This window comes from Aedes aegypti, chromosome 2 (genome assembly GCF_002204515.2).
Source record: "Aedes aegypti strain LVP_AGWG chromosome 2, AaegL5.0 Primary Assembly, whole genome shotgun sequence".
NCBI lineage: Eukaryota > Metazoa > Arthropoda > Insecta > Diptera > Culicidae > Aedes > Aedes aegypti.
The window spans coordinates 216,643,983-216,665,109 of NC_035108.1; the positions used below are offsets into that span (position 1 = coordinate 216,643,983).

General features: G+C 43.1%; 1 protein-coding gene across 5 annotated transcripts in view; it reads left to right on the forward strand.

Moving 5' to 3' along the window:
* The window catches only part of LOC5578262 (Down syndrome cell adhesion molecule-like protein Dscam2), a 573,793-nt gene that overhangs the window by 102,006 nt on the left and 450,660 nt on the right, over positions 1-21,127 (forward strand). For all 5 annotated transcript variants that reach the window (XM_021843982.1, XM_021843984.1, XM_021843986.1 and 2 more), the window contains exon 2: positions 12,110-12,696. In XM_021843982.1, coding sequence (XP_021699674.1) covers positions 12,642-12,696 — 55 coding nt within the window. In that variant the 5' untranslated portion in view covers positions 12,110-12,641. The remainder of the gene's footprint in view (positions 1-12,109; positions 12,697-21,127) is intronic.

Genomic DNA, 21,127 nt, shown 5'->3' on the forward strand with positions numbered 1-21,127 from the left:
AATGAGAGCATGGAAACTGCATTCCAAAGATGACGGCGGTTTATTGAAACTCTTGGAGGAATATAAACAGAAGCTACGCAAAGATCTTTACCCTTTACGTTTATTTGGCAAGCAACGATTTCTATGCCTGGATGAGTCGGAATGGGGATTCTGTAGAATGAATGGCACTTTTTGATCCCTAAAAGCACACCCCCGTAATTATCATCTCGATCCTGGCGTATAATGTTAAAGTCGTAGAAGTTAAGATCATCTTCAGAAGAAAGCCATGTTTCACAGAGTGCAAATATATCACAATCGGAATTGTGAAGCAAAAACTTAAATGTGTCTAATTTAGGTTTTAGACTATGACAGTTCCACTGTAGCACTGTGATCATATCATGTACCTCACTTGATGAATTATCCATCGAAAGATATGATCGAAGCAAGGAGGGGCCACGAGATAGTCAATTCCCTGAGATATTCTTCTATTGCGGGGAGAAAAAGTTCGAGTATGCCTCTGAATGAGTCTGAAACTCCGAGAGCATTACATATGCGATCCACAAGGGCCGTAAAAGTTATCAGTCCTCGCTTAGCCCGGGCCGTTTTCGAGGAAGAGCGAGGGACTTCAGTAGCATTTCTTTTGCTTTCTTGTCTAGAGCTTCTTTTCGAAGTGTATTTTATCTGTGGAGGCGGGGGCGGCAGATCTTTGCTGCAACACGGAACGGAAGCATCAAAGACCTGTTTCTTCGGGTTTTTCAAATTTACCCCACCTCCTTTGGAATTAGGCAAACTTCTGAGGGAAGATTTCAATACCTTACGGCGCAGTCCCGGAGAAGATGGAGACTTTCTTTTACCGGGTGCGTGTACCTCCGAAGAATCTCCCCCATCGGTTTCGTCGTCGTTCGCTTCATCGGAAGACAACTCTTGAAAAGAGTTACCAACTGGGATGGCTGATGAAGACTCTTTTGCAGGCGGATTCAAAGCTTTCACCATTTCCGCATACGTCTTCTTGGAGCGCTTCACAATTGAGCGACTCTCATTTCGAATGCGCTTTTTGTATGCCGGGCATTTCTGCAAGTCATGCAGATCCTTGCTACAGTAGCTGCATTTTTCAGCTTCCTGTGTGCAAGCATCTTCTGAATGAGCTTGGTTGCATTTGCCACAACGGGGCTTGTTGTCGCAAAAGCTAGCACTGTGGCCAAGCTGCTTGCAGTTGGTACAATTGAATACCTTCGGCACGTAAAGACGCACTGGGTAAAAAACACTATCAATGCAAACAAATTTCGGGAGGACGGAACCAGGAAAAGTCACTCGAAACGAGGCTGACGGCGAAAAAACTTTCTTATTTCCTTCCATGGAAACTGATTGCAACTGTTTGCAATCCAGTATAGCCACATCAGGAATTGACCGGTTATCAAAAACACCTTTGCCAGTCTTAATGTCTTCACATGTCAGACTCGCGTCGATGATTTTCCCTTCCACCTCGACTTCTCGTGCCGGAATATAGGTAAAGTATTCCACAGCAAAAGCCTCATGCTGAGCAATCTCGTTCGCTGCTTTGTAACTAGGTGCAGTTACACGCAGCTTGGATTGCTTCACTTGGTGAATAACGGTCCCTGGATATTTACGCGTCAGCTCTCGAGAGATCGAGAGCACATTCAAAATCTTATTTTTGCGCCGGAAATAGACAACCCAAGGCCCAGCCGAAGACGGTTGGTAAAACCGCGTTCGAGCAACGAGATCTTTTGGAGGCGTATTGCCTCCATCCGAATCGTCCATGCGGGATAAAAATCAACCGCAACCAAATAAAAAAAAATAATAAAAATAATAATAATAAAAAAAAAACAAAACAAAAATATGCAGAAAAAAAATTAACCTATCAGTGGACTATTTTGTACACACCTCCCCTAAATGAGCAAAGCAAAATTACAAAGGAAAAAAAAAAAAGAAAAAAAAACTTAACCAATCAGTGGGCTATTTTGTACCCAACTCCCCAATTCGGTCGAAAGAATCGCACCGGGAGAGAGACAGAGGAGAAGCGAAAACAACCTTGAACTCAGCACTGTTTGTTCGGAGAAGTAAAAGCAATTCAATAGATATCCAAATTGATACTTATCCGTATACAGCAGCTCGTCCACGCACCGTAGGTAGCAGAACCGATTTGCCTTCTGCCTTGTTGATGCTCTTGGTGCGGGGAGAAAAAAATCCTTATGGTGGAACGATGCTAGTTTCACTAGCTCGCTTCCTTCGCGAAGCGCGATCGCCTAAGCACACAATTGCACTAATTTAATATTGATTGTGAGCACAAATTGAACCAAAAACCCACGCGGGCGGTGGGAGAAAAAGGCCTAAAATACTTTGCAAGAGTGCCGTGCGATGAGACCGGGAATCAGTCAACCGACTCGTACAAGCGCTAAGCAAGGAATGACTATGCAAACTTGACAGTTGTAACGCGCAGCAAAACAGAGATAATGCAATAAGTATCAAAAGTCGAAATTTGATGTAATTTGTTTATTTGTTTAAGCAACTTTTTTGAACTAAATAGCAACAAGTTTGAAGCAATCAATGGTGAATCGTCGACGCTGGAACTAATGAACGAGTATCTTAATTAGTATGAACAACATGGGTGGAAATTCACAGAAATATTCATTTTCAACAGCTCCTTATTTGTACGTAATATGACTCACCGCGGGCTGAACTATATGTCCCAATCTTGACATCTCTTCCATAGAAAGTTCCTGAGCAGTTTTTAAGCGAGAATAAGCAGCTGACAGTCCTGGGGCATTATACCGGGTTACCCTAATTGGTTGGTAAATACTGATACGGTGGAATACGTGGAATATCTCAAATTTATCGGCAGTACACGCGTACTCGCTGATGTGCTGAAGGACCGTGGACTTGGCATCGTAGCGCTGCAAGAAGGTTGTTGGAAGGGATCAATGGGTGAACGTTTAAAGGTAACCGTACCATCTACCAGAGCTGCGGCAGCACACACGACCTGGGAACAGCTTTGATAGTGATGGGTGATATACAGAAGCACCTGATAGGGTGGTGGCCGATCAATTGAAGAATGTGCAAGTTGAGGATCAAATGCCGGTTCTTCAAATTCTGCATAATAAACGTGCATAGTCCTCACTCTGGAAGTACTGATGAAGATAAAGACGCTTTTTACACGCAACGCGAACGCCAGTACGACATCTGCCCAAGCCACGACGTCAAAATTATCATTGGCCATCTAAACGCTCAGGTTGGCCAGGAGGAGGAGTTTAGACCGACGATTAGAAAGTTCAGCGCCCAACGGCTGACGAACGAAAACGGCATACGACTAATAGATTCTGCCGCCTCCAAGAATATGGCCATTCGTAGCACCTACTTCCAGTACAGCCTTCCATACCGATACACCTGGTGATCTTCAAAGCATACAGAATCAAAAATCGACGACATTCTGATTGATGGACGGCATTTCTCCGACATTATCTACCTATGGCGCTAACATCGACTCAGACCACTATCTGGTGATGGTTAAACTGCGCCCAAAACTATCCGTCGTTAAAAGCGTACGGTACTGACAGCCGCTCGGTAGGACCTAGTGCGGCTTAAGCAACCGGATGTCATAACTGCATACGTGCAGCACCTAGAGACTGCATTATAGCCGTGTAGTTCCGGCGTATAGAATAGAACTACGGACGACCTGTTCCGGTGGTAAGAGTTCACCAAACGGGGTAACCCCAATTCAAGGTGTGATGCGAAAAACCGTGCTGAGGAATGAATGGTCGAAGGGGTGAAAAAGATGTTCGGCCGTTAACGGAGCCTGTGGGGCACCTGGGCACCCCTCACAGTATTTTGTCCCTTACCGCGTTAATGCAGGGCTCTGGCGTGGTGGACCTCTTTTCCCGTGCTACTCGTGGGATCCAATCATGAATACAAACTTAAACCAAAATCAAAATAATAGTAGTAGTGCAGGTAGTAGCAGTAGTAGGGAAGCGAACCCTTTCGCAAGAAGTGGGTTAGCTAGGTCTCCGTTGAGGAGAGCGGAAGCAGGAGGAGGCAGCAGTGCACGTAGTGCCAGTGCTGGAAACCATATTTCATCCCCGGCTAACGCATCGGGTGAGGTTATGGATGGAGCGTGGTTGATGAGGGCCATCAATAAAAGTAGAGATGGGCTCTTTGCGATGGAAGTGGCTGCACAGCAGCTCGACTCCATAATTGACTTTGCGTCCTCGAAGTCTAACATCAGCAAGGACCTCAAGCAGGCCCTGTTCAGACTTCGTAAGTCGATGTTCGCGGCCAAGCAGAACCATGCTGAACCCATGGCGACTGTGGCTGCGGCAGAACCCGTGAAATTGAAGGTGCCGAAGTCTACCCAGACGGAGCCCTTCGTCTTCGCGGGTAGCCCCAAAAGTGCGGAAGCGAATGCTTACAACAAGCAATCGCAGAAGCGCGCGAGGCAGCCGTCAGGGGAGGAGCTACCCGGCGGCGCTCGCAAGGCCAGACGGATATTAACCCCGAAAACCGGCAGAAGTGCCGGAAAATCGCACCCCAGCCAGGCGTCCCGGAAAGCCGAGAAGGGTGGGCCCGAAAAGGCTGGCCCCTCACGGAGTGATGGGAACAGGGGGTTGCGACCTTTGAGAGGTCCTCAATCACCACAGGTTAGGGCGGATCAGGGGGGGACGCCCCCTGGACAACCGTAGTGAGAAAGAAGAAGAAGGAGAAGCAGGAAGTTCAGGAGCGCAGGGATACCAGGCCTAAGAAAAGTAGGAGGGTAGGTGCCAAGCGCGAAAAGGGTGATGCGATCATCATCAAGACGGAAGAGTCCAAGTACTCGGAAGTCCTGAAGGCGATGCGCAGTGACGCGAAGCTCGCAGATCTTGGAGCCGACGTACGCAGTGTCAGACGCACTCGTACAGGTGAAATGATTCTCGAGCTTAAGCGCGACAAGGAGCGCAAGGGCGCCGCCTACAAAAGTTTGGCGGAAGAGGTCCTTGGCGAGGGTGTCGAAGTGAGGGCTCTGACGCAGTCAGTGACTCTGAAGGTGATGAACCTTGACGAGATCACCAACGCAGAAGAGCTCGTCACAGCACTGCGGCAACAGTGCGAGATTCAGGTGCCCACCGCTGCCGTTCAGCTACGGAAAGGTCCGGCAGGTACTCAGGTGGCCTTAGTACACCTACCTGTGGCGGACGCAAATAAGTCCGCTAAGGTAGGCAAGATCAAGGTTGGTTGGTCAGTATGCTCACTGAACATACATGAGCAACCGGTGATCTGTTTTAGGTGTAGGGAACCAGGACACAAGTCCTGGGGCTGTAAAGGCCCTGATAGGACCAAGTTGTGTAGGCGTTGTGGTGAGGAAGGTCATAAGGCACTAGGCTGCAAGAACCCTCCCAAGTGCTTGATTTGTTCCGGCAAGTCCGTGAACAACAATCATCCAACGGGAGGCTCAAGGTGCCCGACCTTCAAACAAGCCATTAACGAAAAGTCACAGTGCAGGTAACGCAGCTGAACCTGAACCACTGTGACGCAGCTCAGCAACTGCTGTACCAGGCAGTTGCTGAGTGGGGGACGGACATCGCCATCATATCGGACCCATACCGAGTACCCGTCGGCAACGGCAACTGGGTCGTGGATGGATCCGGAAAAATGGCGGCGATATGGACGACGGGTAAATACCCCGTCCAGGAGTTGGTGTCTACTACCTACGAGGGCTTCGTGATCGCCAAGGTAAACGGGGTCCTCTTTTGTAGCTGCTATGCGCCTCCGAGTTGGTCGACCGAGCGGTTCACGCAGATGCTATAATGCATGACGACCGTGTTGACAGGGCGAAGGCCAGTAGTAATAGCGGGTGACTTCAATGCCTGGGCCGTGGAATGGGGAAGCCGCATCACGAACCAGCGAGGTCAAATCCTGCTAGAGGCACTGGCCGTGCTAGATGTCGATCTGGCTAATGTTGGTACCAAAAGTACCTTCAGCCGAAACGGAGCGGAGTCGATTATCGACGTTACTTTTTGTAGTCCTGGCCTAACGAGTAGTTCGAACTGGAGGGTAGACAATGCCTACACTCACAGCGACCACCTGGCGGTTCGCTACAGTATCGACTACAACAACAGCAGGCAGCGCGTAGAGGAAGCGGCTAGGTCACGGCCAAGCCCTCGTAGGTGGAAGACATCGTACTTCAATGACGAAGTACTTAGGGAGGCGCTCCGTCGTGAGCGTAACCTACTCGGCCTAAGCGGGGACGAACTGGTAGCGGTGCTTTCGCGTGCGTGCGATGCGACCATGCCTAGGAAAGTCCACCCTAGAAATGGGAGACCACCGACGTACTGGTGGACTCAAGCAATTGCGAACCTGCGCCGTGCCTGCCTACGGGCCAGGAGGCGGATGCAGCGAGCACGTACCGAGCAGGAGCGTGAAGAACGACGGGCGGTGTTCACCGCTGCCAAAGTCGCGCTGAAGTCCGAGATAAGGGCAAGCAAAAAGGCCTGCTTTGAGAGACTCTGTCAGAGTGCCAACGTGAACCCGTGGGGTGATGCCTACAGGATCGTTATGGCGAAGACAAGAGGTGCAATTGCTCCTACGGAGCAATCTCCACAGATGCTGGAGGGGATCATCGAGGGGCTCTTTCCGCGCCACAACCCTAGCCCATGGCCTCCTTTTGTAGGACAGCCGGGGATTGGGGCTGGCGATGAGGATAGAGTAACCGATGAGGAACTTGTAGGGATTGCAAAATCCCTAAGCATGGGGAAGGCACCAGGTCCGGACGGAGTTCCAAACCTGGCCCTCAAAGTCGCAATCTTGGAGGCTCCCGGTATGTTCAGATCTGCTACGCAGATATGCCTGGACGAGGGAGTATTTCCAGATGCGTGGAAGAGGCAGGCCTGGTACTATTGCCAAAGGCGGGGAAACCACCTGGTGACCCGTCGGCGTATAGACCTATATGCTTGATTGACACGGCGGGGAAGGTGCTCGAGAAGATCATCCTCAACAGACTGTTGAGGTACACTGAGAGTGTAAATGGTCTCTCAAGTAACCAGTTCGGCTTCCGGAAAGGGAAGTCCACCGTAGACGCTATTCTGACGGTTAAGAAAACCGCTGAGATAGCACTCCAGCGTAAGAGGAGGGGGATTCGCTACTGCGCAGTAGTGACTCTGGATGTAAAGAACGCATTTAATAGTGCCAGTTGGGCGGCTATTGCCGATGCGCTCCTGCGTCTGGGGATACCCGAGTACCTGTACAAGATTCTCGGAAGTTACTTCCAGAATCGGGTATTAGTCTATGACACAGAGGTGGGTCGGAAGTGCTTTCACATAACCTCAGGAGTCCCGCAAGGTTCCATCCTGGGCCCGGTGTTATGGAATGTCATGTATGACGAGGTGTTGAGATTAAAATTCCCGGCGGGTGTGGTCATCGTTGGCTTTGCCGACGATATTACGCTGGAGGTCTACGGTGAATCGATCGAAGAAGTGGAATTGACTGCAGCCCACTCGATCGCAATTGTGGAGGAGTGGATGAGCTCCAGGAAACTGGAATTGGATCACCACAAAACTGAGGCGGTTGTTGTCAACAACCGAAAGTCGGTGCAGCAAGCGGTGATCAGTGTAGGCGACTGCACGATCACTTCGAAGCGCTCCGTCAAACACTTGGGGGTGATGATCGACGATAAGCTTACCTTCGGTAGCCACGTCGATTATGCCTGCAAGAGAGCCTCCACAGCTATTGTGGCACTGTCCCGGATGATGTCCAATAGCTCTGCGGTGTACGCCAGCAAGCGAAAGCTTCTGGCCAGTGTCGCCTCGTCCATACTGAGGTATGGTGGCCCGGCTTGGGGCACGGCCTTAAGTACCAAGAGCTACCGTAGCAAGCTAGAGAGTACTTATAGGCTAATGTGCCTGAGGGTTGCGAGCGCGTACCGTACCGTGTCACACGATGCACTCTGCGTCATCACCGGTATGGTGCCTATTGGTATCCTTATCATGGAAGACATAGAGTGCTTCGAAATGCGCGGCACAAGAGGCATACGCAGGACTGCCAGACTGGCCTCCATGGTCAAATGGCAGCGTGCGTGGGACAGTTCCACCAAGGGAGTGTGGACTCACAGGTTGATTCCGAGGTTAGATATCTGGGTCAATAGGCGCCATGGGGAACTAACATTCCACCTGACACAGGTCCTTTCGGGCCATGGTTGCTTTAGACAGTATCTACACCGTTTCGGTCATGCGGGTTCTCCCGAATGTCCAGTTTGTGCAGGTTTAGAGGAAACGGCGGAACACGTTTTGTTCGTGTGCCCGCGTTTCCGCACAATGCGTGACCGCATGTTAGCCACATGCGGTCGGGACACGACTCCGGACAATTTGGTACAGAGGATGTGTGAAGACGAGTTTGGCTGGAATGCCGTTTCATCGGCTACCACCCACATCGTCTCGGAACTGCAAAGGAGGTGGCGAGTGGACTCGAGGAGTGGCTAGTGCAGACGCTAAACAACAGGTGGTCCAAGGGTTCGCAGTCGGCTACGTAGGTCATACCGGTGCCCTACGGTCGAAATCGACCCTTACAGCGATTAAGTGGCCGCGGGGAGAACATCCTGGTAGCGCTGCTGTCGTGGCGCCGGTCTACTGGGTGGATACGAGCCTCTGGTTGTTCGGGGCAGGTGGAGGCCCCTTCGTCAGCAATCCCAGCTGGTGCTAGCTGATAGGGCCTGAGCCTTCAGTAGGTCAAATTGCGAAGCCCGCAGTATCAGTTCTTGATACCTGCGGTGCAGCTGGGCGCGGGCGTAGTGGTCGACCCTGCCCGCTTTCAGCGGACAACGGGAGGTGAGGACCACCTGGGAAGCTGGCAAAGCGCCAGCATGCTACCTTGGTGGACCCCCCTAAGCGTGTCATCGATGTTCGTTGCTGCATGGCTACGCAGCTAACCTGGAGGATGCGATGTGCAATAGCCCCTCTCCGAAGCAATGCCTTCTTGGTGGTCCCGGAGAGACGAAGGGTTTGGCGGCAATGGAAATGGTTTAGTGGGTCGGGGGTGTAGTCCTGTTTACTGCTTGCATGTAGTAAATGGTCCCTAACCCCACACGGCGTCTGTTGAGCAGAAAAAAAAAAAAAAAAGAGACTGCATTACCGGAAGAGGGTGAGCTGGAAGCTGAGAGCAACGTAGGGTACGTGGGACGGAATCGATAGATTCTGGAAGAGAAGTATGCAGCGCGGGCGGTCATGCTGCAGCAAGGGACTCGGCAGAACGTGGAACGTTATGGACGGTAACGGCAACAGCAGACCCACCTTTATCGGAAGAAAAAAGATGCCACCTGTAGGAGACGGAGTTCGAGGAGAGGAAAGAAGAGCTGAGCCGGTCTCAAGAAACAAGTAAGTTCTATCAGAAGCTCAACGCAACGCCTTCGTGTCGCGAGCCGAGATGTGCAGGGATAAGGATGGGAGCATCTTGATGAACGAGCGTGTGGTGATCGGATGTAGTAAGCAGCACTTGGACGAACACCTGGCGCTGGGAGCACAGACAATGAAGGTCGAGACAACAGAGGAAATGCCTTCGTCAGTACTGTGGTCGATGGAAACCAACCAGCCCCCACTTCGACGGAGGTTAAGGATGCCATTTACGAGCTCAAGAACAAAAGCTATGGTATCGGAGCTGAACTCATAATGATATGCTCGGTGAGGCTGGCCATTTTTCCGCGCCTACTGATAGGCACAATCTGGGAAACAGAACAGCTACCGAAGGAGTGGAAAAAAGGGGAAAATATGCCCCATCTACAAGAAAGGTGACAAGTTAGATTGTGAGATTTTTGAAGCGATCACCATTCTAAATACGGCCTACAAAGTATTATCCCAGATCATCTTCCGTCGTCTGTCACCTGTAGTAAACAAGTTCGTGGGAAGTTATCTTGCCGGCTTCGTTGACGGCCGATCGACAACGGGCCAGATCTTTACTAATCGCTCAACTCTACGGCGAACCTAGTATCCTGAAGGTGGCTAAAGCTGAAAGGATAAGTTGGGCAGGGCATGTTGCAAGAATGCCAGACAACAACCCTGTAAAGATGGTATTCACCACAAATCCGGTCGGAACAAGAAGACGTGGGGCGTAGCGAGCTAGGTGGATTGACGAGGTGCACCAGAACCTGGAGAGTCTGGGTCTCAATCGAGAATGGAGAGAAGCGGCCATGAATGGAGTGAATTGGCGAAATATTGTTGGCGAAGTTTTATCGTGTTAATTGATGTAAATAAATAATAAATAATAAATGCGTTGAACTGAAGGGCTTCGTATTGTCAAGTTTCATAGAATTTGGTTAAGAAAAACTCCCCTTGCCAAAGTAAATCATGGAAGTGCCCAAGGGGTTCTGCACCCTACATATCACTCATGTTTACAAACTGTATTACGTTTATTGAAGGTTTTAAAAAATGTTTTATGTGAATTTTTGACATGGAGTAATATTGATCACCCATGTAAATATAAAGGCCCAATTCTTACAAGTCATTTGTTTTTTCTATTATTTAAAAATCGAAAAAAAAAACTGGAACCATGGAATACGCCTTTTGGTAGGCAATATCCTAAGGGTTTTTCAGCATTCTTCATAGTAATTTGTCAATTTTACCGAATTGAAATTTTGTTATCAAAAATTGAATTGTATCCGACGTTACTTTTTAAAGTATAAAACTCATTTTTATTATTTATATCATAAGCAGAATTCGTGTGAGACATAAATTTTTGATGGTGTCATCCATAACCACGGAAATCATTGTTTCAAAGTTCTCTGAATTAAATCTCAGACTAATTTTGGAAGACAGTATTGCATTTTAACGCGTTCAGTTTGCGTTCCAGTTCAAACTTTTGAATGAAGGATTAAGTAGGCTTGAATATTGAACAGTTCAAAAATTTGAACCCGAAGGAGCTGAAAAAATGAACGCTAAAGGAAAATTGTTTTCATGGCAGATTTCAATGTACAAATATTGAAAAAGATATCTAGGAACATTTAATGTTCCATAAGTCGTGCATGATGTATATTCAATGAAGTTTAAAGTTTTTTATTATGTTATGTGCATTTTTGAGTGAACGGTTTGTGAGCAGTGTCAGAATCTTGCACGAGAGTTCAATGTTTACTGCGTTCTGAAATGGTGGAAGAACTGCATAACAATTATGTGAAAAAGTCTTTGGAGAAATCTCTGCTCCTAGATGATTTTTTTGAGGTAGTCCTGGAGAGATTTCTGACAATTTTAGTGCAGAATTCTTTAAGTGATTATTTTCAGATGACTTTTTTTTGCTGTTTTTTTGGGATCTTCTTTTTCTGTTACTGGTAGAAGCTCGTGTTTTAGTGGAAATTGGGCTAATCTTTATAACCATCCTATCTTACTTACATAAATTTATTCGTCAAGTTACGTCTATAGGCGATCAAAAGTGAGGTTAGGTTTCGAGAGTTTTACAAATTGAAATGAATATTTACGGTTTCATTTATCTCAAGTTGCAAAAATCTTGTCAATTAGAGGATTGTGATGATTTTTCTTCCAAAGTTATCACTAGAAATTTTGATTAAGATGCACCAATCCCTATTCTATCCCTATTCGCCATCTACGCATTCTAGCTCGGTTTAAGAGCACCAATAAGTTTTGATTTCTTTTATTTTCTCAAGTAGACTAACATTTCTGCTGTTAGTGATTGTAAGGAGGTGGAACGTGTACTTAGGAGACTTCCTGAAGATTATTCGGTTAATGCAATACAATTACTCTGAAGCGGGGGTAGATACAAGCAGAACACACTTAAGTAGAGAGCTTATGCGATTATTATTGTCATGCCGAGACCCACGTAATGGGAGCAATTTGTGTCATGAGCAACGTCACGAAAAATGATAAATTTGTTGAAAGCATTTACGAATCACTTTGAAAGTTCTCATATCCTAATATACTGTAACAACATCTGTGTGCTGAAATCATTATTCTTTATCTGATTAATTATTAAAATGCAAAATGGTCACACTTGCTGCTCTCGGTGATGTCGTTCCCGGTGTTTAAGTGAGTCGAGAAGACAAACTTTTCCAGAAGAAGAAAAACACTGTTCTTTTGTTCTTGTCAGTTTCATCCGTATAATATAAAAGTTCTCTTCTAACGTTTCCATTTTCTTGCTTTTCGTTTTCTTCCAGGATAATCACCACCCAACTGACTCTATCAACGCAGGGAAAGTTAGGCTAAAGTATTTTCCGTAGAAGTCTCTGTCGTTCGCGGCGATGGATCAAGTGTAAAAAGTTTCCCTTTTCGCGCTTTCAGTGCCAATCGTAGATGTGCACTCACGGGACTGCCAAAGTGTGAAATAATTATTTGTGTACATGTATATATACATAGTTGTCATATGAAATCCATTGCTCTAAATTGCAGAAGCCAGTGAAACTGACGTACAGTAATTGGAAATCAAATTAAGAGGGATATGTACCCGATAGTGAACTCTATATCGTAGTGCAGGAGCAGTAGAAGTTTTGACTCAAAATTAAGTGACTTCAGTAAAGTTGTAATTAGTGGCTTTTGTGTACAAGAGGGAAAAAATTCATCAGTGCGCAATGTGCTGCAAAAGTTTGCGGAACTTTATGATGCTATGTAGAAATTTTCAACGAAAGCAGTAATTGCTGCCGGCTCCTTACATTATTGCTCATCATATGATTTTATCAGAGGTTAACCAAAATGGATGTACATGGCCTGCTGCTGAAGGCTGTTTGCTTGCTGTACATTATAAAAGGTAAGTGCAAATAAATGCTACAACAATGTACTAAGAAGTGTAGGTTCAAATTCCTGCTTCAGGTTGGAAAACTTTTCGATAGAATCTTATTACGATTGTGCTACTGAGCGTTGCGGGATGATCCGTTGTCTAGTGTAGTGCTTCCTTCCAAGTACATTAGCCAGAGCATGTGATACCAAATATTAAGTGGACACTGCGTCTAACTATTCACATCCCAAATTGGTTTGATCTCAGGGACATACACACAATTTAATTTTGTACTGTTGTGTAATCTTTCAAGGTTTATTGTAGCCAGTTTATGAAAAATATCAAAACTTGTTTTAAATAAAAGTCAAATGAAAACTATGCTAAGCAAAGAATAAACCTTTATCTACACAGCACCATTTCTATGCTCCAATAGCAGCTCTTTATTTGGAATCACGCTTCGAATTCTTCGAAACGTGAAGCAAGCTGTTTCTTGTTCGGTTCCTATTGTGCTTCGACGTTCGAGTGTGGAGTGCGAATACCACAAGAGTTTGAATTTTCTCGCACGTTTTACTGCACTTTTTATGCAGTTCTCCAAGTGCATTGCATCACTGGCTCGTTGCATCTGACCCATCCAATGCAAACTTGCAGGAATGTTTTGCCACCGTAAGAACGAACGTGGCGTGAAATTGTGCAGTAAAACAGAAGGAATTCCTTCATTAAATTCTGAGCAGGGAGCAATAGAAGGAAACAATTCTCCTGTATTTCGTTCAAGCTTGGGTTAACCAATCGTGCATGCACAATCGATTTAGAGAGTTTGCACCATAAATGTGAGTAACTCAATCCATTTCTTATTCTTCTTGGCATTACGTCCTCACTGAGACAGAGCCTGTTTCTCAGTTTAAAGTCCAATGAGCACTTCCACAGTTATTATCTGAGAGCTTTCTTTGCCAAAGTTGCATTCGTATTTCGTGTGTGCCATTTTTGCATTCGTATATCGTGTGACTGGTACGATGATAGGGTCGATGTACCAATAGCCGCATAGCTAAGAACAAAAAATCGTATAAAATCGAAAAATAACGCTAGCGTCATTATTTTTATTATTATTTTTCGGGACGAACCAGCACAATTGTGCTGTTCGGCACCCATCACTTTGAATGATTCTTTTAGCTAATAAATCATTGTTTTACTAAACTTTTTTGATTTCGATTATTTAATTATCATTGCTACTTGTAATTAAGCACAACAGAATTTGTTTACATCGTGTTTAGAAAACACCAGCTCAGGGTAAACAAAATGTAAACAAACACGGTAAGAATTGAAAAAGTTTTATCTGTCGCAACTTTTTAACTATGCGTTTTTTCTAGGTATGCACAGATACTAATCGAGAGTGAAAAAGTCATTCTTTGAAATGGTGAAGACCATATGAGAATTGATTCACACAGCAAATATTTCTGGGGGGACAAAGTGGGACCAGCACAATTGTGCTGGTGCCGGCACTTACCCGGTCGATGTTCGTTGTAGACTACCAATTTTCATTTTCAGTATTTTGGTCGAATTAAGTGGCTAAATCTGGTTCTAATGTCCACAATAGTGCATAATATTGTATTAAAACATGAATGAGTGATTTCATACGAATCATAAGGATGATGTACCGTTCGAAAACTATGTAACAGAAACTCATAGCTTTGGTTTGGTGTTCTACAATGTATGCCGGTTAATATCTGCCATAATATTTATGAAATTTGACAACTGAAGCTGAAAACCATTACTTACTATTTGCTTCCGAACCACAGAGTCCTTTAAATGGCATACTATTGATGTATGCAGCCCATGCTGGTCTTCTTCTTCTTGGCATTACATCCTCACTGGGACAGAGCCTGCTTCTCAGCTTAGAGTTCATTGCCAAAGTTGTGATTTTCACATTCGTATATTATGTGGCAAGTACGATGAAACTCTATGCCCAGGGAAGTCAAAAAAATTTCCATTACGAAAAGATCCTGGACTGACCGGGAATTGAACCCAGACACCATGGCTTTGCTTTTTAGTCGTAGACTCTAACCACTCGGCTAAGGAAGGTTTCTGCTGGTATTACTTGCAAATATGTTGTTTATGATGTATGAAATGCGTTTGAAATACTCTACTTAACTATTAAACAATGTATGAAGTTATGGAGTCTAGATTATCCGCTCATATAAAAAATATCGTTTCATTCCTCTTACGTTTAAAAATATATTGTCCAAAACTTGAATTTTGAGATTTAGATAAGCTGATATATTAAAAATAAAAATCTGTACTTTGTTGCCGTGCGTAAAGTGTTGCAAAGTAACTAGCAGTATCGATCAAAGAAGTTTAGGTTCAATTCCCGCTGCAGTATTTTTTTCGTCAGATACGTATTACGATTGTGCCATTTGGCGTTGCATGCTAGTCCGTTGATTCGTGTGATGCTCCCTTTAAAGGCCATAATCGTACATAATGCTTTTCAGGAAACTTTCCACGGTTGGATTGACAGCTTAAAATGTACATGCAACCGAAACGAAATGGAAAACAAAACTTACGAGTATGGTCGAGCATTACATTTTCCTTAGTAATCTAACGGTTACACCGATTGCGAAACTTTAAAAGCTCATGGCAAACCAAAAAGTCTACTGTTTGCAGCTGTCTTCTGTATTGTCTTATTAGAAGCATTGCCAGTGTCTTTATTTTCAAATCAGGTAGTTTCCAAATATTTAAATACATTAAAAAAAAATGATTGTTCTATGTAATTTTTAAATTAGCTGGAATATATGTATGTAACAATTTCAAAAATCAAATTCATTTTTTAATATAGTTATTGACCTGATTTTGTCAATCCTTTTTAAATGGATTTTTGAATTCCCTGTTATATGTAAGCTATCCGTCATAGTTCTTTCAATCCTACACACTACTAAAAACTAATACAGTACTGACCCGATTTTGACAGCCCCCGATTTTGTCTGCCCCCGATTTTGTCAGCTTTTTGACCCGATTTTGTCAGCCTATCTTGAATATATCCAAAAATTATCTTCGTCATGTAGTACCTGTTTACATTAATACTGATGATGATGTTCGATGTCATGCACGCATGGGCGTAGCCAGAGGGGGCAATGGCAATCCTTCTTCCCTCTGTACAAAAGAACAATTTTACTAAGAGAATTAATCTTGGGTCTGAATTTTTCAAAGATTATCTCCAGCACTCGTATTTATACAGTAGTTACGTCATGGTAGATTATAAAACTTAAAAAGTCTACCAAACATCAGACTTTTTGAAAACATCTTGCCAGAAATTGATCGAAGGTTTTATCAACAGTCCGCAATGGAGACATGCACACCTGAGTAGTCGACAAACGGATTACATACATTCTCGAGTATCAGTAAATCGTGCTTCGTTACTTGGCAACCTGGTAATTATTTATTTAAAATAAAAAACCGAAAAACACAGCCGAGTTCACGAAAAAGAAATTTGGTATGTAGGTTCATTCATGAATTCCTCTAAGCATTTCTCTAAAGGTTAAGATGCATCGAAACCAAAACTCGAATTTTCAAGAGCACAAATCTAGAGAACCAGTCAACCGTTTGTACTGGAAATTTAACTCATTGGCCACATTTTGTTACATTCTTTCAGGGTTTTTTTTTAAAGTAAATCTCGAAGATTTCCTTTACAATTTGCTCCTAATGTTTTATTGGTTTTCTGCCTTGAATAACTCTATAAGCTCTTAAAAGTATCCCTTCAAAACTACATTTTGATGAAATTCGCTCACAGTATTCTTAATGTAGTTTGGCCTAGGACTCATAAATAGTTTCAAAAACTCCTCTTAAAACTGTCTTAGAGAATCCTTCAGGAATTCCTCTTATTTCCCTTCTATTTTTTTTGCAAAATTGTTAAGATTATGAAGGATCCTTTCTGGAATCATCTCACGAGATTTTTCAATAATTCGACCAGGAATTTCACAAAGATCTTTTTCAAGCATTTAATCATCCCATAGGTATAGAAATAATTATAGATATTTATTCACGACTTTATCGAATATCATTTATGAATACCTCTAAGAACACCAAAAAATCGCAAACTAAAAAAAGTTTCTTAAAATATTATTTTTTAATTTTTATACCGGAAACAATTTTTTACAACAATTCCAGGTCAAACTCTTGATGAAATTCTTGCGAAACTTCAAAAACAATTCTATAAAATTGAATGATGAATTTAAAAATGTTTTAAAATTTACATAGAAATCTCCAGTTGAAATATTCGATGAATTATACTTAAAGGAATTGCAAGAAGAGCTTCGAGGCAATTACTGATGCCATTTTAAAAGAAATTCTGAAAAAAAAAACCCAAAGAAATTTTCGTTTGATTTTTCTTAGGAATTCCGGTGTCCTAAGAAAAATTCTTAGATAATTCAACGGTTAGGTAGATTTAGATTGATGCCGGTTGTCTTACAGGCCAGAGCAACATTGCCGATCAAAGGGATCCTTTGGCGCGAAATTTGAGAATGAAGTTGTGAGGGCCGCTTTTCTCCCCCTGATAAACAAAAAAACCTGACTATGCCCATGTCCCTCGCCCCCTTTAAAGGCTATGTAGGTCGTAAACGTAGTTCATAATCAAATATTAACACGGTAAAATTTGAAAAACAGAAACAAAAAATATGTCCCGATTTTGTCAGGTTCCCCATTTTGTCAGCCTAAAATTCATCGGGGGGGGGCTGACAAAATCGGGTCTCTACTGTATTACAATGACTTAAATTCCATTTTAAGCAAATAGACTCGATGTAAAAAATAAAATAAAGTAAATTTGATATTGGGAGCCAGATAGCCATAACGGTAAACGCGCAGGTACAAAGCAAGATCATGCTGAGGGTCGTAGGTTAGAGTCCAGCCGGTCGAGCATCTTTTCGTAAAGGGAATTTTCTTGACTTTCTTGAGCGTAGAGTATGATCGTACCTGTCACACGATATACACATGCAACATTGGTCGATTGACAAAGAGAGCTGTTAGTTAATATCTGTGGAAGTGCTCATGAGAAGTTGAGAAGCAGGCTACTTTAGCGTCAGAAAGAAGAAGAAGAAATTTTATGGTAATTATTTGCACTTGAAAATGCGCCATTCTTGTTAATTAACGTCCAAGCTGTCGGGCACATATGACGTCAATTTACATGAATGTTTAGGGAAGCTGCTTACGCAGACTGAATATTTTGACGTTTCCATTTTAGCTCTAGGAATAAAATGAATGATTCCAGTTATTTAAAATAAAGTAGTTCCATGTTACCAACCTTAACAAAAACATCGTTCGCATCATTTGAAGGAGGGCTATGTGATTTCAAATGTGATAGTGTATATGTTAGGTAATGTGAGTGTAAGAGGTTGGAGGGAGTCTCTAAAAAAATAATTTAATTTTCGAGTCTAGTACACGACTCTGACAACGGCCTTATAGTGGAGGTCGAATTATGCGTAACTGTCAAAGGATACAAACTGTAGTGGAATAAAATGATATAGTTCTCAATTAGGTTTTCATTTATATATAGGTATTCCACTAAACAATTCGAAGGTTTATTATTATTTTCAATTTTAATTTTTATTGCATAATTATTTTTGAGGAAAAATCCCACGTAATTTAGGAGGATATAAACAAACATAGCAAAATCAAGACGTTTTGATTGAGACAATTAGTTTTCAAGTTATTCGCACATGTATGTTTACCCATTTTTATATGACGTAGACTAGTTCTTGAATAATCTCGATAAACGTCATCGTCACGTGATGCTTTGAATCTTAGAGAGAATATGATTTTTTTTATCTCTCGTACATTATTTCCGTTCCATTTATAAAAAAAATCATATAAATTAGAGTATATTATTTTTTTTAATTTCAATGTACATTAAAAAAATATAATTATTTCTGAAAAAGCACCCTAATGACGAAATAAAAAAATACGGGTCCAAAATTTTTTAAAAAGGCATGATTTGAACAATTTAAAAAAAAATAAAATTTTTTTTTTTTCGAACATCGACCGCCTTGGGGACGGACCAGCACAATTGTGCTGGTCTGAATTTGACCCTAAAAAGTTCATGGAGTGATAGAATAGCCAAAATTAAGAATGTTTTGTTCTACGAGATGATGAGTTTATAAGGTAAATTTTGAAATAATCACTCAAATATGGTCCGTCCCGAAAGGGTTATCTTGGTTTTGTGGGAAATATGAAAACTCAAATGTTTGTATTTATTATCGCGTGTGCCACTATAGGAATACATGTGCCTATAGTAGCACTATTTCTAATTTTTGTTCCTATAGTAGCACTAGCATCACGGCGTTGGCAAAATACTTATCAAAATCGTATTTTTACAAAACTTTTATATTTTTCCTACACAGTGTGGATTAAAAGCTTTCGTTTGATGTAAAAAAAGTTCTAATTTCATCAATTATTTGTATAATAAAAATAGTTTCTCTCAGTAGGGCTACTATAGGAACAATAGGTTAACTATAGGCGCAAGGGAGTTCAAATTTTAAGCAAAACTAATTATTTCGATCATTTTTTTTTCAACAATATCAAGCTGTGTATCAATGGTACTTAGGTTAATAGCTCCTGACCTTTATGTCAAAAAATATTTTAAAAGATTTTGAAAAGATTTATAGCAAAACGGCCGTAAAAAGCCACTTGTCCGACTATAGGGGACTGTCCACTAAGGGAACACCGACCCTACTCTATGCGCAGGGAACTCAAGAACATTTCCATTACGAAAAGATCTTGGACCGACTGTGAATCGAACCCAAATACCTTCAGCGAGGTTTGTTTTTTAGCCGTGATTTCTAACCACTCGGCTAAGGCAGGCCTCTCAATCCATTTACTGTTTATTTTATTGTTTTAATCATTTTCATTCACTAAGGCAATTTTTTATCGAACATCAATAATGTGCAACTATTGCACAATTGTTAATTAACCCGTATAGGCCTGAGTGAAAGCAAAAATTCTAAAACCTACACCGCTCAGCGAATTCTTAATGGATTCAAATGATTTTTTGTCAGTATACTGGCTCACATATCTAGTTTCTAGAAGTGGACAGAGGAACGCGGAAATATTCTTGTGGCCGGAGTTATTCCGGTGGATCACTGGGTCAGGTCGGGTGAGAAGGGTACTGTGCGTTTGTGCCCCTGAAGGTAGGCAAATTTCAAGACACAGATAATTTCTAGAATCGGCTATAATGTGGCCACTACATGACGGAATTTTAGAAAAATTGCATCAGTGTAAACTTTTTGAGAAACGATTGAATTGGATAACTATGAGTTCTGCATTTGATTTATCCTAGAAATGACCATTTTCGAGTCTAGAGACGCCTCAAACTTATGATAAAGTGGCGAATTTGAATCTGAACATCTGCGCCAAGCTTATGGGAACGCATTTTAGTGCATAATTATGTTGAATTTCTACTTTTCGAGAGTTGAAACGGTTTAGTATCCAACAAATCCACTGCCAGTTCTTCTGGGCATTACGTCCGAATGGCCACATTAGGTATATTTTAAACGGTGCAAAACTCTTAATTCATAATGTTGAATATCAGATCTTAATAATTTATGCAAATCAGAATGATTGTCATTGCAAATAAATTAAGGTAACTTGGCATGTCCCAAAAAATAGCCCTTTTTTACCCGACTTGACCCAGTGACCCACCGGCCACAGGAATATTTCCGAGTTCCTCTGGCCACTTACAGATACTAGATATGTGGGCCAGTGAACTAACAAAAAATCATTTGAATCCGTTAAGAATTCGCTGAGCGGCGAGGGTTTCAGTTTTTTTTCTTTCACTCAGGCCTATACGGGTTAATATTTTAGCATTATTATGTCTTTTGATGTCTTGTCCAACAATGTCAGAGTCGAAATGTCATCATTATTATTTATTTATTTAGTTGGTATTACATCAATTAATTTGATGAAACCTCGTTAACGATGTTACGCCAATTTACTCGGTCCATGGCTGTGTCTCTCCAACTTCGATTTTGGCCCACGTTCTCCAGATCTTGTTGCACCTGATCAAGCCACCTCGCTCGCTGTGCTCCTCGCCTTCTTGTGCCAACCGGATTCGACGCGAACACCATCTTTGCAGGATTGTTGTCCGGTAGTCTTGCAACATGCCCTGCCCAGCGCACCCTTCCGGCTTTCGCAACCTTCTGGATACTGGGTTCGCCGAAGAGCCTAGCGAGCTCGTGGTTCATTCTCCGCCGCCACACACCGTTTTCCTGTACTCCGCCAAAGATCGTCCTAAGCACCCTTCGTTCGAACACTCCAGGTGCTTGCAGGTCCTCTTCCAGCATGGTCCATGCTTCATGTCCATAGAGGACCACCGGTCTTATAAGCGTTTTGTACATGGTACATTTGGTGCGAGGGTGAATCTTTCTCGACCGCAGCTTCTTCTGGAGCCCATAGTAGGCGCGACTTCCACTGATGATGCGTCTCCGTA